This window comes from Felis catus, chromosome E1, assembly GCF_018350175.1.
Source record: "Felis catus isolate Fca126 chromosome E1, F.catus_Fca126_mat1.0, whole genome shotgun sequence".
NCBI classification, from domain to species: domain Eukaryota; kingdom Metazoa; phylum Chordata; class Mammalia; order Carnivora; family Felidae; genus Felis; species Felis catus.
This window is the reverse complement of record NC_058381.1, coordinates 41,068,000-41,085,422: the sequence shown is the minus strand read 5'-3', so window position 1 is coordinate 41,085,422 and position 17,423 is coordinate 41,068,000. Positions and strand designations below refer to the sequence as shown.

The window sequence follows — 17,423 nt, the reverse complement described above, 5'->3', positions numbered from 1 at the left end:
CTTCAGGGCCAATCACACCAACTGAAGATAAAAACCCCTCTCTCACTGTGGCACCACATTATTGGAATGGAGGCAAATTAGACAAAGCACCAAGGTACAAGATGGTCCTCCCAGGCCAAAGTCTCAGTGAGCTCCCCCAGCCAAAAACTTGAGCAATGATGTATACCAGAAGCTCTGCCCAGTTTTCCTTCTCTTCCTCCCAATCAGAAGAGACAAAAGGCAAACATCTTTTATTCTTCTGTCCCAGGATCTTCACTTCCTACCAGACAGGCTGGTTTATTCATTCATACATCACAAGTAATTTTCAAAGCAATGTGACAGATATTCTGGGAATCACAAACAAGGTCCTACTTACTAAGAAGCCTGAAATCTAGTAAAGAAAAAAAATACACACAACCAACAAGAGCATGTGATAAATTCCATAAAAGTAATACCAATAAAGACTATAGCTACTCACTCAACATTTATGGAGCACCATATATACACTACTGTATTAGGCACTGTTATAAGTACAAAAGGATATGTCCAAGCTTTGAGGAGCTATCAGATCCATGGACGAGACAGACACAAACTAATAAATGCAATTTGTTGTGATAAATGCTACTTTAAAAAAGTAAATATTGTTGTCAGTTTCTTATACAATTAAACATATCCCTAGGTACATCACAACTGAGCATTCCACTACTAGATATTTGTTTAAGAGAAATGAACACATGTCTACAGAGACTCGTACAAGAATGTTTACAGCATGGCACAAGGACACTCAGATCAATGGAACAGAATAACCCAGAAATGGACCCACAACGTATGGCCAACCAATCTTTGACAAAGCAGGAAAGAATATCTGATTGAATAGACAGTATCTTCACCAAGTGGTGCTGGGAAAACTGGACAGCGACATGCAGAAGAATGAACCTGGACCACTTTCTTACACGATACACAAAAATAAACTCAAAATGGATGAAAGACCTAAATGTAAGACAGGAAGCCATCAAAATCCTTGAGGAGAAAGCAGGCAAAAATCTCTTTCATCTTGGCCACAGAAACTTCTTATTCAACATGTCTCTGGAGGTAAGGGAAACAAAAAGCAAAAATGAACTACTGGGACCTCATCAAAATAAAAAGGTCCTGCACAGCAAAGGAAACAATCAGCAAAACTAAAAGGCAACCGACAGAATGGGAGAAGACATTTGCAAATGACGTATCAGATAAAGGGTTAGTCTCCAAAATCTATAAAGAAGTTATCAAACTCAACACCCAAAAAACACATAATCCAGTGAAGAAATGGGCAAAAGACATGAATAGACATTTCTCCAAAGAAGACATCCAGATGGTCAAACAACACATGAAAAAATGCTCAACGACACTCATCATCAGGGACATACAAATCAAAACCACCATGAGATACCACCTCACACCTATCAGAATGACTAACATTAACAACTCAGGCAACAACAGATGTTGGCAAGGATGCAGAGAAAGAGGATGTCTTTTGCATTGTTGGTGGGAATGCAAACTGGTGCAGCCACTCTGGAAAACAGTATGGAGGTTCCTCAAAAAATTAAAAATAGAACTACCCTACAACCCAGCAATTGCACTACTAGGCATTTATCCACGGGATACAGGTGTGCTGTTTCGAAGAGACACATGCACCCCCATGTTTATAGCAGCACTATCAACAATAGCCAAAGTATGGAAAGAGCCCAAACGTTCATCAATGGATGAATGGATAAAGAAGAGGTGGTATGTATGTACAACGGAGTATTACTCGGCAATCAAAAAGAATGAAATCTTGCCATTTGCAGCTACGTGGATGGACCTCGAGGGTATTATGCTAAGTGAAATTAGTCAGAGAAAGACAAGTATCATATGACTTCACTCATATCAGGACTTTAAGAGACAAAACAGATGAACGTAAGGGAAGGGATACAAAAATAATATAAAAACAGGGAGGGAGATGAAACATAAGAGACTCATAAATATGGAGAACAAACAGGATTACTGGAGGGGTTGTGGGAGGGGGGATAGGCTAAATGGGTAAGGGGCATTAAGGAATCTACTCCTGAAATCATTGTTGCACTATATGTTAACTAATTTGGATGTAAATTAAAAAAAAAAAATGTTTACAGCAGCTTTATTTATAATAGTCCTAAATGGCAATGTTCCAAATATCCAACAACAGGAGAACAGATGAAGACATTGTAGTGTATCGGAATACTACTCAGCAATAAAAAAAAGAAGCAATTACAGACATACATAAAAACAGATACATCTCTTGGGGTGCCTGTTGGTTAAGTGTCCGACTTCGGCTCAAGTCATGATCTCGCAGTTCGTGAGCTCTAGCCCCACGTCAGGCTCTGTGCTGATGGCTTGGAGCCTGGAGCATGCTTTGGATTCTGTGTCTCCCTCTCTCTGCCCCTCCCCACCAGTGCTCTATCTCTCAAAAATAAATTTAAAAAACATTTTAAAAAATGAAAAAAAACAGATAAATCTCAACATTAGGTTGAGTGAACGAAGTCAGACATAAGACTTTGCAATGTATGATTCTATTTACATAAAGTTCAAAACTAATCTATGATTGTAGAAATCAAAACAGGGGTTACCTACAGGGGGTGGAGAATGACCAGAAGCAGGCACATATCTTTCTGGGATGATGGAAATATTCTATATCTTGACTGGAGTAGTAGTTGCAAAGGTATAAAAATTTACCAAAATCATCAAATTGTACTCTTAAGGTCTATGCATTTCACTGAATATAAATTTTACATCCATAAAAAAAGTGGGAGAAAGAAAGAAAAAGAAAAGAATAAAAGAAAGAAAGAACTGAACATATGTAGGAGTAACTATGAGAAAATATGGGTAACTAAGTGGAATAAATGTACAAAGGAAACACCAGAGCTGGGACTTTGGGAGATACGACAGAATTCACCAAGCAGACATAGGCAGAATGAAGCAGAAAGACTTTGACAAGTGACTCAGAGACATAAAAAAAAAAAAAAACATATATTCAGAGAAGGGGAAAAATTATTCCACAGGCAGAATGAAATCAAATAATCTGATTTTTAAAAAATACTTCTTAAAAATTTACTTTTTTGAAGACTAATACTGTGCATGAAGAATAAATTGTAAGAGAGACAGACTGATGATAGAGAAACTATTAAGGACATTATTTGTATTATTATATTAACATTAGACAGAGGAAATCTAAGGCAAAAAACATTAGTAGAGTATGAGAATCATTACAAAATGGTAATAAGAACAATTCCCAGGAAGATGCAATAATCCTAAACTTAGATATTTCTTTTTTTTGTTTGTTTAATTTTTTTTTTCAACGTTTATTTTATTTTGGGACAGAGAGAGACAGAGCATGAACGGGGGAGGGGCAGAGAGAGAGGGAGACACAGAATCGGAAACAGGCTCCAGGCTCCGAGCCATCAGCCCAGAGCCTGACGCGGGGCTCGAACTCACGGACCGTGAGATGGTGACCTGGCTGAAGTCGGACGCTTAACCGACTGCGCCACCCAGGCGCCCCTAAACTTAGATATTTCTAATAAAACTTTTTTTTCACTGAGCAGGCAGTATCTTGGCCTTTCGTTCAGAAATTTCTACTTCAATAAATATGACACTGAAGTTAAAGTAGCCACAAGACTGATAACTTTACTGGTTTCATTATCTGGAGGCAAAGTTCAACGGCAGCCAGTTTCAGGTAAGGCACCCCAAAACATACGGGCAAGGAAGGCATTCTCAAAATATTTCCAACAGAAATTAATAGAACCACAAGGAGACACTGACAAATCTATGTATAGGAAATTTTAAATACAATTTTAAATTATTGATATATTAAGTCAACCAAATATATACATATATTTTAATTTGAGAGACAAAGCACTAGCAGGGGAGATAGAGGCAGAGGGAGAGAGACAGAATCTTAAGCAGGCTCTATGCTGACTGAGGAGCCTGACCTGGGGCTCGAGCCCACCACCCTGGGATCATGACCTGAACCAAAACCAAGAGTCAGACGCTTAACCAACTGAGCCACCCAGGTGCCTTAAGTCTACCAAATATTAGTAAGGATAGAGAAAATGTGAACAACCTAATAAATGAGTTTAATCTAATATATATATATATATATATATATATATACACACACACACACACACACACACACATATGTATATACGTATATACATATATATGTATAATATATGTGTGTATATATATATATTTAGAAAGAGACATATTTTTTTTATCCCAGCATTCAAAGTTCTCTCTTTTTTAAAAAGTTTATTTATTTTGAGAGAGAGAGAGAGAGAAAGAGAGAGAGACAGTGGGGGAGGGGCAGAGAAAGGGGGAGAGAGAGAATCCCAAGCAAGCTCTGCATTCTCAGCACAGGGCCCAACTCCGGATCAGTCTCACAAACTGTGAGATCATGACCTGAGCCAAGATCAAGAGTCAGACGCTTAACCGACAGCCACCCAGGCACCTCTACAGTTCTCTTTTTAAGAACTCAAAGAATTCATGGGGCGCCTGGTGGCACAGTCGGTTAAGCGTCCGACATCAGCCAGGTCACGATCTCGTGGTCCGGGAGTTCGAGCCCCGCGTCGGGCTCTGGGCTGATGGCTCAGAGCCTGGAGCCTGTTTCCGATTCTGTGTCTCCCTCTCTCTCTGCCCCTCCCCCGTTCATGCTCTGTCTCTCTCTGTCCCAAAAATAAATAAACGTTGAAAAAAAAAAATTAAAAAAGAACTCAAAGAATTCATTATGAAGGGGTGCCTGAGTGGCTCAATGGGTTAAGTGTCCAATTCTTGGTTTTGGCTCAGGTCATGATCTCACGGTTCATGAGTTTGAGCCCTGCACAGAGGTCAGTGCTGACAGTGCAGAACCTGCTTGGGATTCTTTCTCTCTCTCTCTCTCTCACCCCCCCCCCAACCCCCCCATGCTTGTTCTCACACTCTCTCAAAATAAATAAACTTAAAAAAAAAAAAAAGAATTCTTTATGAAAATTGACCACAAAATAGGTCATACAGCAAATCTCAGTAAAGAATTGATATTGGGGTACCTGGGTGGTTCAGTCGATTGAGCATCCAGCTCTTGATTTTGGCTCAGGCCACGATCTCTTGATCATGGGATAGAGCCCTGCACTGGGCGTGGAGCCTGCTTGAGATTCTCTCTCTCCCTTTCCCTCTACCCCTCTCCTGCTTCTGCTCTCTCTCAAAAAAAAAAAAAAGAAAGAAAGAAAGAAAGAAAGAAAGAAAGAAAGAAAGAAAAGAAAGAAAGAAAGAAAAATAGAAAAGAATTGGCACTATACAATGTTCTATGATAATGCAATTAAGTTAGAAGGAAACAATCAGCAAAACTAAAAGGTAACCAACGGTATGGGAAAAGATATTTGCAAATGACATATCAGATAAAGGGTTAGTCTCCAAAATCTATAAAGAAGTTATCAAACTCAACACCCAAAAAACACATAATCCAGTGAAGAAATGGGCAAAAGACATGAATAGACATTTCTCCAAAGAAGACATCCAGATGGTCAAACAACACATGAAAAAATGCTCAACGACACTCATCATCAGGGACATACAAATCAAAACCACAATGAGATACCACCTCACACCTGTCAGAATGGCTAACACTAACAACTCAGACAACAACAGATGTTGGCAAGGATGAGGAGAAAAAGGATCTCTTTTGCACTGCTGGTGGGAATGCAAACTGGTGCAGCCACTCTGGAAAACAGTATGGAAGTTCCTCAAAAAATTAAAAATAGAACTACCCTATGACCCAGCAATTGCCCTACTAGGCATTTATCCCAGGGATACAGGTGTGCTGTTTCAAAGAGGCACATGCACCCCCATGTTTTAACAGCTCTATCAACAATAGCTGAAGTATGGAAAGAACCCAAATGTCCACCGATGGATGAATGGATAAAGGAGATGTGGTATACATACACAATGGAGTATTACTCTGCAGTCAAAAAGAATGAAATCTTGCCATTTGCAACTATGTGGGTGGAACTAGAGGGTATTATACTAAGCAAAATTAGTCAGAGAAAGACAAATATCACATGACTTCACTCATATGAAGAATTTAAGATACAAAACAGATAAACATAAGGGAAAGGAAGCAAAAATAATAAACATAGAACAAACAGAGGGTTACTGGAGGGGTTTTGGGAGGGGGGCATTAAGGAATCTACTTCTGAAATCGTTGCACTATATGCTAACTTGGCTGTAAATTAAAAAATAAATAAATTAAAAGAAATAAATAAAACAATTTTCTAGAAAAATATAATTTACCAAGACTGACAAGGAAAAAACAACAACAGAATAAGCCTATAATCAGTAAAGAAATTTCAACAGTTAAAATATATCCATCTAAAAAATATCGGGCCTAGGGGCGCCTGGCTGGTAGTGGAGCGTGGGACTCTTGACCTTGGGGTCATGAGTTCAAGCCCCACATGGAGCATAGAGCTTACTTTAAAAATAAGAAAAATAATAAATAAATAATAAAGAAGTTAAAACGTCAGGCCTAGAAGGTGTAAAGATAGTTTGTACTAATCTTTTAAAGACTAGATAAACCCAAATCTTTAGAAAATTATTCCAGAGGCAAAATGAAGGAACGCTCCTCAACTAACAAATAAGACCGGCCAGTATAAGCTTGATACAGGGTGAGAATAGTTTGACAAAGGACAATTACAAGCCGGTATCACTTATCAATACAGTAGTCTCTCCCTTTTTATTTCCAGTTTTAGTTAACTGCAGTCAACTGTGGTCCAGAACCAAGTGATCCTCCTTCTGACATATAGTCAGAAAGTCAACAGTAACCTAACGCTACATGACAACCCCTATGTCATTCATCTCACTTCATCTCGTCACATTGGCATCTCATCATCTCACATCCTCACAAGAAGGGTGAGTACAGTAGAAAAAGATATTTTCAGAGAGACCACATTCACATAACTTTCATTACAGTATAGTTACAATTGTTCTATTTTATTATTGTTGTTAATCTCTTACTGTGCCTAATTGATAAATTAAAGTTTATCATGTATATTTGTATAGTAAAAAACAACACACACACACACACAGTTTAGTACTATCTGTGGTTTCAGGCACCCATGGTGGGTCTTGGAACGTATCCTCCATAGATAAGGAGGGGGACTACTGTGTAAGAGAAAAAAATCCTAATACAATATTAGGAAACTGAATCCCCAAATTCTTTTGAAATACACCTCATGAGCGAGTTGACTCTACACAGGCTTGCAAGGATGATTTTACATTAAAAAAAACAAACAAAAAACCCAACAACTATACAATTGCCCAATAAGCATATGAAAAGATGCTCCACACAATTGGCCATGAGGGAAATGCAAATCAAAACCACTGTGAGATACCACTTTATAGCCATTAACATGGTTATCATAAAATTTTTTTAAATGAAAAATAACAAGTGACAGTGAGGATGTGAAGAAATTGGAACCCTCATATGTTGCTGCTGGGAACAAAAATGGTGTAAAAAGCAGTCTCCTGGAGGTTCCTCAGAAAACTCAACATAGAATTAACATATGATCCAGCAATTCCACCCATAAGTACACACCCAAAAGAAATAAGCAATCAAACAAATACTTGTACACAAATGCTTACAGCAGCATTACTGACAACAGTCAAAAAATGGAAACAACCCCAATATGTTCAAGTGATGAATGAATAAAGAAAAGGCGGTATATGCATACAATGGAATATCATTCAGCCATAAAAAGGAACAAAGTCCTAATACATGCTACAATCTTGATGAATCCTGAAAACAATATGCTAAGTGGAAGAATCACGACACAAAAGGCAACATATTGTATGATTCCAATTATGTATGATGTCCAGAACTAGAGAATCCATAGAGACAGAGATAGATTAGATGGTTGGCCAGGGCTAGGGGAAGGGAGGATGAGGAGTGACTGCTAATGGGTACAGGGCTTTTTTGGGGGGTGATGAAATGTTCTGGTTAGATAGTGGTGATGGTTGCACAACCCTGTGAATACACTAAAAACCAATGAATTGTACATTGTAAAATGGTGACTTTTTTTTTTTTTTTTTTTTTTTTTTTTTTTGCCTATCTCAATTAAAAAGATCATAGGCAGCAGAGTCAGACAGTCTGGGGGGGACAGCAGTGCCCAGGTGGCTCAGTTGGTTGAGTGCCCGACTCTTGATTTCGGCTCAGGTCATGATCTCACAGTTTGTGGGCTTGAGCCCCATATCAGGCTCCACACTGACAGGGCAGAGCCTGCTTCAGATTCTCTCTCTCCCTTGCTCTCTGCCCCTCTCCCAACTTGTGTGCCCCCCCCCACACAAATAAGTAAATAAACTTAAGAAAAAGTAGTCTGGGGGTACAGATCTGTGTGTCTTGGGTAGATATTTTCATCTGTGGCCTGGGGTACTAGTCTATAATATGAGAATGGCAAGTTCCACTATTCAAAAGTAGGTTCTACTTCTCAGAGTTGCTGCGAGGAATGCCTAAAATAATAATGTAAAATGTTCAATATGGCAACAAAAAAATGCAAACTATCATTGTGACTGTAAGTGTTAAACGGCAAGGGATTAAAGAGTAGAGAAGCATGTCAAAGAGAAGAGTGGATGGGGGGACAGATGAGTCACACAAGATTTTGAACAAGTTGAGCAAGGAAAATGTACCACTCAATCGTCTCTAAAACCCAGAGTTGTGGTATGTTTTGCAGAGAAGATAGGCAACAGCTCTATCTTATACTGAAACCACCCACTTTAAGATGTTGCCCATTTTCAAATGAAAAATAGATACAAAAAAGAAAGTTAAAGATACATGCTGAAGCATGGATGAACCTTTAAAACATGCTAAATGAAAGAAGTCAGTCACAAAAGGCTACATATTATAGGATTCTACTGACATGAAATGTTCACAATAAGCAAATTCACAGAAACAGTACATTAGTGGTTCCCAGGGGGTAGAAGTGGAGGAGGGGGATTGGGACGAAAACAGGCAGTGAGTGTTAATGGCGACAGAATTTCTTGTCAGGGTAATGAAAGTTCTAAAACTGACTGTGGTGATGGTTGTAGAACTCTGTGAATATACTAAAAATCACTGAATTATACACTTCGGATGGACAAATTATATCTCAGTAAAGCTGTTTAAAAAAGACAGTAAGGAAAAAAATCTGGATATGTAATTTACCAAATTAATAGATTAATGGAAAAAAAACATGATAACCTCAACAAATGAAGAAAAAGGCATTCAATAAAATTTTGCAATCATTTGTGGCAATAACTTTAGAAAATCAGAAATTCAGGGGTGCCTGGGTGGCTCAGTCGGTTGAGCGTCCGACTTCGGCTCAGGTCACGATCTCACAGTTCATGGGTTCGAGCCCTGCGTCAGGCTCTGGGCTGATGGCTCAGAGCCTGGAACCTGCTTCCGATTCTGTGTCTCCCTCTCTCTCTGCCCCTCCCCCATTCATGCTCTGTCTCTCTCTGTCTCAAAAATAAATAAACATTAAAAAAAAATTTAGAAAATCAGAAATTCAAAGGAATCTGAATAACTTAATAGAATTTTCCAAAAACTTAAGAGTAAACATCTTATTTAAATTGTGAAATAATAGGGCACCTGGAGGACTCAGTCAGTTAAGCATCGACTCCTGATCTCAGCTCAGGCCTTGATCTTGGGGTCATGAGTTCAAGCCCCACGTTGGGCTCTGTGCTGGGTGTGCAGCCTACTTGAAAATAACAAATAAATAAATAAAAATTGTGAAATATTGGGGTACCTGGCTGGCTCAGTTGCAAGAGCATGCAACTCTTGATCTCGGGGTCATTGAGTTCAACCCCACATTGAATGTAAAGATTATAGAAAGAAAGAAAGAAAGAAAGAAAGAAACAAACAAACAAACAACAAACAAACAAACAAACAAACAAACTTAGATTCCCCTTAAAGTCAGGAGCATAGACAAGAATGCCATGTGACACATACACAGCCTTACTTCTTATTAACAAAAACCCCGGGGGTACCTGGGTGGCTCAGTCAGATAAGCATTTGACTCGGTTTTGGCTCAGGTCATGATCTCACAGTTCATGGGATCAAGCCCCACATCAGGCTCCGCACTGAAAATGTAGAATCTGCTTGGGATTCTCTCTCTTCTTCCCTCTGCCCCTCCCTCTCTCTCTCTCAAAATAAATAAATAAACTTAAAAAATGTTCATTTAAGGCAGTTACTGCTCAGCTGAAAAGCCTCTTTTCCCAGACTCCCTTACAGCTAGACTATGCCATAATTCTGGTCAACAAAAATTAGGAAACTCTTCTGAGGATTTCTAAGAAAGTTGTTTTTTGTTTTTTGTTTTTTTTTTTCTCCTGATAGAAGTACTTCTCCTTTCTCCCTGCACTTCCTTTTTCTTGCCTAGAATATGCATGCAATGCCTGGAGCTTTGGTGGTCCTCTACGAGGACAAAAGCCAAATGCTCCAGGATAGCCAAAAAGAAATAGAGGATGATCTTAGGACACTGGTGATAGTGTGAAGCTGGGCCTCGTGTTACATGAGAAAGTACACCCCTATCACTTGGGTTTTCAGTTACATATAGCTGAACACAATCCTAACCAGTATTAGTTTGCCGTTACTCTTCTTCTGCCTGTTAGTAAAGGTCTTAAGGTACACGGCAAAATAAGAAAAAAAAGAATAAGGACTTGAAAGGAAGAAACAGCTTACTCTTCAATAGTGCAGTAAAAAAGATTATATCAGGGGCGCCTGGGTGGCGCAGTCGGTTAAGCGTCCGACTTCAGCCAGGTCACGATCTCGCGGTCCGTGAGTTTGAGCCCCGCGTCAGGCTCTGGGCTGATGGCTCAGAGCCTGGAGCCTGTTTCCGATTCTGTGTCTCCCTCTCTCTCTGCCCCTCCCCCGTTCATGCTCTGTCTCTCTCTGTCCCAAAAATAAATAAACGTTGAAAAAAAAAATTCTTTAAAAAAAAAAGATTATATCAAACGTAGCAAAATGTTAACAAGTGGTGAATCGACTGCAGAGTATTCAGCTTTGAAATTTTTAAAAATAAAAATTTAGGGAAAAAATACTAATAAGCAAAAAAGAACAATTAATTTTACGTGTGACCACATATACCATAAACAAAGAGAAAAGACAGGGGTGCCTGGGTGGTTCAGTCAGTTAAGCACCCGACTTCAGCTCAGGTCATGATCTCACGGTCCGTGAGTTCGAGCCCTGTGTTAGGCTCTGCGCTGACAGCTCAGAGCCTGGAGCCTGCTTCAGATTCTGTGTCTCCCTCTCTCTCTGCCCCTCCCTCACTCACACTCTGTTTCTCAATGAATAAACGTTAAAAAAAAATTTTTTTAAACAAAGGGAAAAGACAAGGCAAATTATCAGTAAAGGATTAGTAAAAGATTAGCTTCCAAAAATACATGAAGAACTTTTACATATTCTGTAAGTCAGTAAGCAAAAGGTAAGCAACCCAATAGAAAAACAAGCAGATGATATGGATAAGACATTCATGGGAATGAAACCCATTATGTCCGACAACCAGATAAAAAGATACTGAGCATACTAATCAAGAAAATTCAAATTAAAACAACAAAAATACAGCACTTCACAACACCTAACAGTTAAAGAGGCACAGGATGCTCAGCAATGCCCCTCTTAGTTATAATCCCCAGAGCAGCAACAAGTCCGTGAAATCAATACTCTTTACACAGTGACACTAAAACATCATTTGCCTTTTTCATCCTCCCTCATGAATATTCAGTGAAGTTTTCCAGAGGCTCATGGTATACATCACAGCCAGATGACTGCAGAAGCAGATAGGAGAATCCAGCTGCCTTCTATTAATTCAGACATTAAAGAAATTTTCAAAAATATAAAAGCAAAGCAATTCTTTTATTTTGGAAAATATAATTATTTTTTTAAAAAATACTACTTATGATAACACATATCAGGTTTATTATTGTGAGTTTTTAAATACGTATTTTAAACATACCTTCATTTTAATTTCCAATACAATAAATATTGACAGCTATAACTCATAAAAGCTCTTTAGATCCTCAATCATGTTTTCAGAGTGTAAAGAGGACCTTAGACCAAAAATTTTGAGAACCACTGCCCTGGAGAAACTGTCACACATGTATACCGGGAGACATATACAAGAATCTTCCTTGCAACACCGTAATAACAAAGAACTGCAATTACTTAAATGTTCATCAGAAGGAAAAAATGATAAACTGTATATATTCGTACAATAACTATATAGCAATTTTAAGAAATGAACTAATGCTACCTGTAACAGGTGGTCAAATCTCACAAATAATGAATTTCAAAAGCACAGTGCTGAAAGATACATACAATATGCCATGCATACAGTTTTAAAACATGCAAAATCATACTAGTATATATTATTATTTAGCGATACACACATATGTAGCAAGAGTAAAAAATAAAAATACATGGGAATGATAAAAGCAAAACATGGCTGGCTCAAACATGGCTGGCTCAGTCAGTAGAGCATGTGACTCTCAGTCTTGGGATCATGAGTTCAAGCCCCATGTTGGGCATAGACTTACTTTAAAAAAAAAAAAAAAAGGCAAAAATCATTGCAGAGGTTACCTGTGGGGAGGTGGGGAGAGAAATAGCATGCAGGAAGACTACACGGGAGCCTTTAATTACATGAATGTTTATCTCTTAAGTAGACAGTAGAAATGAAGGTATTCATTATGTTATTCCCTATAATTTTTTGTCTGATTGCAATACATCATAAGTAAAATTTAAGAATGCTGAAGAGAGGGGCACAGGGGTGGCTCAGTCGGTTAAACATCCAACTCTGGATTTCAGCTCAGGTCATGATCTCACGGTTCGTGAGTTTGAGCCCCATGTCAGGCTCTGCGCTGAAAGCCTGGGATTCTCTCTCCCCCACACTCTCTGCCCCTCCCACCCTCTCTCTCCCTCAAAAAAAAAAAAAAAAAAAAAATGCTGAATAGATACAATGGGTGTTAGGAAGGGGGAGACACTGTAAGACCAACTTCCTTTGGTTTCAAATTAAGGGTGACTTAGGTTTGATTTAGGTCTCAAATCTAGAAAACTGGAAGACTATCAATACATTAGCTCAAACTTAGGAAGTCAGGATGAAGAAATAGTTTGGGAGAAGGTAAGGTGCTGGGATTTAGACAGGCTACCATGAGAAGTAGAAATGACAAAATTCTTAGAGAGTTGTAAATTTACGGATGGTGTTTGAGAACTGTCAGGGCCAGAGACATAGATTTGGGGCTCAACGAATAAGATGGAAGATTTGAGAATAGATGAGGTCATCAAAAAAGGTGGTAAAGGAAGATGTGGCTATGGACAAGCTTCTCCAGACAGAGCAGAGCAGAGAGCTTGAGGAATAATGACACAGAAAGCCAAGATGGAGAAGATAAGAGAGGTTAGTGGAAGAGAACAGTGAGCCCTCAGAATGGTAAGAAAAGGAATCAGAATCAGGTAGGAGAACATTCAAAGAGGGAAGGCATAAGAAGGTTCAAAGATAATAAAAAAGATACTATGTCACTGGGCTATATTTGTGTAATTTCAGTGTGCCAATTCCAGGAAGCCAATATTGATTAATCCCACCCCATTCTGACCACTCCTCTGTCACCTATTCATTCCAACAAATGCTGACAGTATCCTGTATGTGGACACAAAGGATACAACGATTGTCTTCAGCATCCTAAGATGACAATAGAAGACAGAGACTAATCAACTACTAACACTAGTGAATGCTATCAGTGAAAGTACATGGAGCTTTGAGATGCATAATTAGGGAACTGTTAACTCCTCTTTCCTTTCAACAGGGTATGTTGTGCCTTCTTCAGCAGACTGCAAGCCCCTTAGGGGATACTTTTTTATACTCTTAGACTGCTGATTTTCTTTAGATATCTTCTCTAAGTGCTCAGCATAATGCTTCAAAATAATGGATATTTAGTATATGCTTACTTCTATATCTGTACGTTGATGCATCAGATTTTATAATAAACATGTCCTACTGTATGGAAGAGCTATGACATTTTTTAAATAACCTGCCACAGGTGTTAAAGAGGCCAAAAGCAATGTGCAAGCCTTGGTGTGTCCTCTACCCACATCCCAATCAATTACCTTGAGACTGTATAGGATTATTTGCAAAGGGGGAACTAGTAAAATCATGGAAATTTTGGCACAAACATTCTCACCTCTAGAGAGACAACTCGAAATGTACACTCTACCAACAGTCAGCCAGTGCTATAATGTTATTTTTGCAAATAAAACCCAACATTCATCATAAGGCAATTAGCCATGACAAGAAAAAACAGAGTTTAGCGGTATTCAACAAGCAGCCCCACAACTACTTACATCACGAAATTGAACCTTTCCCAGTTCTCCTAATTCACTGACGCAACAATAAGCAGCTTCTGATTGTAGAAAAAGCTGGGCCAGCGTCATCTCCTCACTCCGGAAAAGCTCCCCCATGGTGGCAGAAAGTGCCAGTCAATGGAGTGTATGGATTTCTCTCCAACCTAAAGCAAAAAGAGAAAACCGCATGACCTCAGATATTACCAAGAGGGCTAAGAGCAAACAACACCGCAGTAAAGCTCTTTTGTTTTGCATTCCATATCTTCTACCCCTTGCACACAGATTTTTAACATCCTGCTTAGAAAGATGGAAAGGAGAAATTGCAAAAGACTGTTACTAAATCCTCTCCTGCAGATGAAAAGTCACTTCCTTTGCAGTCAACACCAGGATCAAATGACAATACTTCGGGGCATCTCAATACATAAGAATGTATCCAGGTTAAAAACAGGAACTGGGATTCCCAAACAGCTCTTTAAATACCCTGGACAGGGTATTATGACTCAGTGGCGTTCACACTACACAACCTGTTTTTGGTTTGTGTCAGGAAACAAACAGAAGAGACCTAGATTACCCTCTCATAAAGGATGTCTCCCTTGAAATTAGTTTTCTACCCTCTACTGCCCATTTCTAACTCTCAGAGTCCCAGCACTACCCTAGAGCTAAGGCTACCTTAAAGGGTTTAACCTTCCAACTTCTCAGAAAACACCATTTTCTCCCTAAGGAATCTAAACACATCAGCATTATCTAAAAAAAAGAGAGGGGGGGGGGGGCGCCTGGCTGGTTCAGTGGGTACAGCACGTGACTCTTGATCTCAGGGTCATGAGTTCAAGCCCCAGGTTGGGTGTGGAGCCTACTTAAAAAAAAAAAAAAAAAAAAAGCCAGCTTGCATATTAAGCTGGATTTCAAGTCCAGCATGCCAGGAGTACATTGATAATGACAAAGCAGTTTTTATCAAGCCACAGGGTATAAACTGGCCACCTCCTTAGCTTTCCGTTTCTTATCCCCATCCTTCAAGATTAATTACATTCTTCCATCTGTTAAAGCTTCTCATACATAAGCCAATAAAGATTTCTTTTAGGGCTGTCTTAGCCTCGCCCGGTATGAAAGACAATGGCGCTATCAGTGGTCCTGAAACTGCAATTATTTGTTCGCAATCAGCTATTGTAAGGCACAGACTGCACAGTATCTAAACTCAGCACACCATACAGTATTTTTAGTATCACGAAGGCATCCATAATGATAGGTGAAACTGGCATCAAAAAACAGCTACTCTGCAAGGCTGGAAGACATTTTGAGAAATCTGAATGACAAAACCTTTGTGCATTTGATGTTCAAGGCACACAATAACACACTCATATATAAGCAAGGATTTCTCAAGAGATTACGTAGCTTGACTTTAAAATCGTCTATACCTGAGTCACTCAAAACAGCTGTTATCAACCCTCCCACATCTTCCCCCAAACAAGGAGAGATTCCGCAGCCTCTAAAGCCGGTAAAATTATGCCTGATCAGCATAGTTCAGGGGCTGCCAATAATGACAGCCTCCAGAGTTGCCTCCCTGCTTCTGTTCTTTAATGATTACAAGTCTCCCGAGAACATCTCTATCCCACTGGAGCCAAACAGAAAACCAGGCCAAAGCGATTCAGGGGTGGGACGATGTCACAAAACAAAATATGAAGAAACAGTAATTCTGCACAAGATGAATACAAATAAAGCGCCCGGCGCCTGCCTCATTATTGTCATCCAGTCCTCGTCTCCTACGAGGTACTCAAATTCACCTGCTTCATTTCCTGTCTACCCAGTGAGAAAGCAGGAATTCTCTGAGCCCAGGCACACCTACCTCCAGAAGTGACGATTAAAAGGGGGGAACCCTCAAATGGGGAGCCCCTTTAAGAAGCCCCCCAAATTCTTCTGCCTACCCAATAACCTTCAGTTCCTCCGCCTCCACCTTAAATGGGGGGGAGGGATCAGGGCCTCCAAAGAGGAGCGAACCTCCAATTCCTCTGCCCACAAGAGGGGCGCCCAAAGAGGGGTGAACCCCATTTCCTCTCAAAGACCTAAGATCCCTGCTAATTCCTTTGACAAGCGAGGAGGCTGTTAGAACGATTTCCTGTGCCCTTCCGGGGCCGCTCCCTGCCGCGCTGTACCTACATCCCCGGCTCACCTTCAGCCGCGGGCCGGGCCGCAGCCAAAGCAGCCGCCCCAGACCAAGCCCGCAGCCTCCGCGGCTCGGGACAGCTGCGCTCGACGTGCGTGCGTCCGCAAAGCCCTGCCCCCGCGTAGCGGCTGGCTCCGCCCCCACGATGACCTCATTGCAGTCAGCCAATGGGGTGGAGCCTCGGCCGGCTGCCGCAGTGCAGAGTCGCGGGGGCGCGGGCAAGACCCAGAGTGCTGACGCCATATTGTGCGCGCGGCCGTGGCACCCGGTCCCGCGGGGCGGGGGTTCCAGTGGGGCCTGCTGGTGCGGGTGCTGGAGGCCCTGAGTCCCCGCGCCCTTCAGAATCCCTTCTCCCTAATACCTACCCTTGAGGCGAGACTTCCTGCTTTTTTTTTTTTCATATCCGAAGAATTCACAGCTTTTTTTCGACAGAAGAAACATAAAGGAAGGGGAGAAATCATTATGAAATGACCAGAGACCTGGAGAGGAGCTTAAAAGCGCTTACAGTCCAGGCTCCTCTACATACACACGCACCCTTTACCCTTAATTTATAGAAGAGAACATTTAAGCCCCGGAGTGAGCAACACCTTGCTCAAGGTGCCAGATCCGTTGTAGAGCCTTGAACAGGGGCTCTTTCACCTAAGTGTGGAAAAGCCCTTTTTAGGAAAGTGCTTGGTTCAGTCCCTCCAGCAAGCGTTCAGGCTCTATTTTCCTCCAGTTAGTGGGAAAATCCCCATAAGACCATGTGTTGTGACAGTAAATTTTTATCTTGTTCGGCAAGATTCCTGCGGGCCCATTTGACCACTGAAGGGTTTTCTATTCCTCAAAAGCCTTAGAAGAATAACTTAAAGTTTGGTTTTTTTTTTTAAACGCAAAAGTGGTGCTACCTACTCTTTATAAAAA

At 40.3% G+C, this 17,423-nt stretch overlaps 1 protein-coding gene across 9 annotated transcripts in view; it reads right to left on the bottom strand.

Annotated features, from left to right (window-relative positions):
* ATP6V0A1 (ATPase H+ transporting V0 subunit a1) overlaps nucleotides 1–16,680 on the bottom strand; it is a 59,632-nt gene extending 42,952 nt beyond the window's left edge. For all 9 annotated transcript variants that reach the window (XM_019817908.2, XM_019817909.2, XM_019817912.2 and 6 more), the window contains exons 1-2: nucleotides 16,527–16,680; nucleotides 14,363–14,526 (exon numbers count right to left, since the gene is read on the bottom strand). In XM_019817908.2, coding sequence (XP_019673467.1) covers nucleotides 14,363–14,479 — 117 coding nt within the window. In that variant the 5' untranslated portion in view covers nucleotides 14,480–14,526; nucleotides 16,527–16,680. The remainder of the gene's footprint in view (nucleotides 1–14,362; nucleotides 14,527–16,526) is intronic.
* Nucleotides 16,681–17,423: the final 743 nt, after the last annotated feature.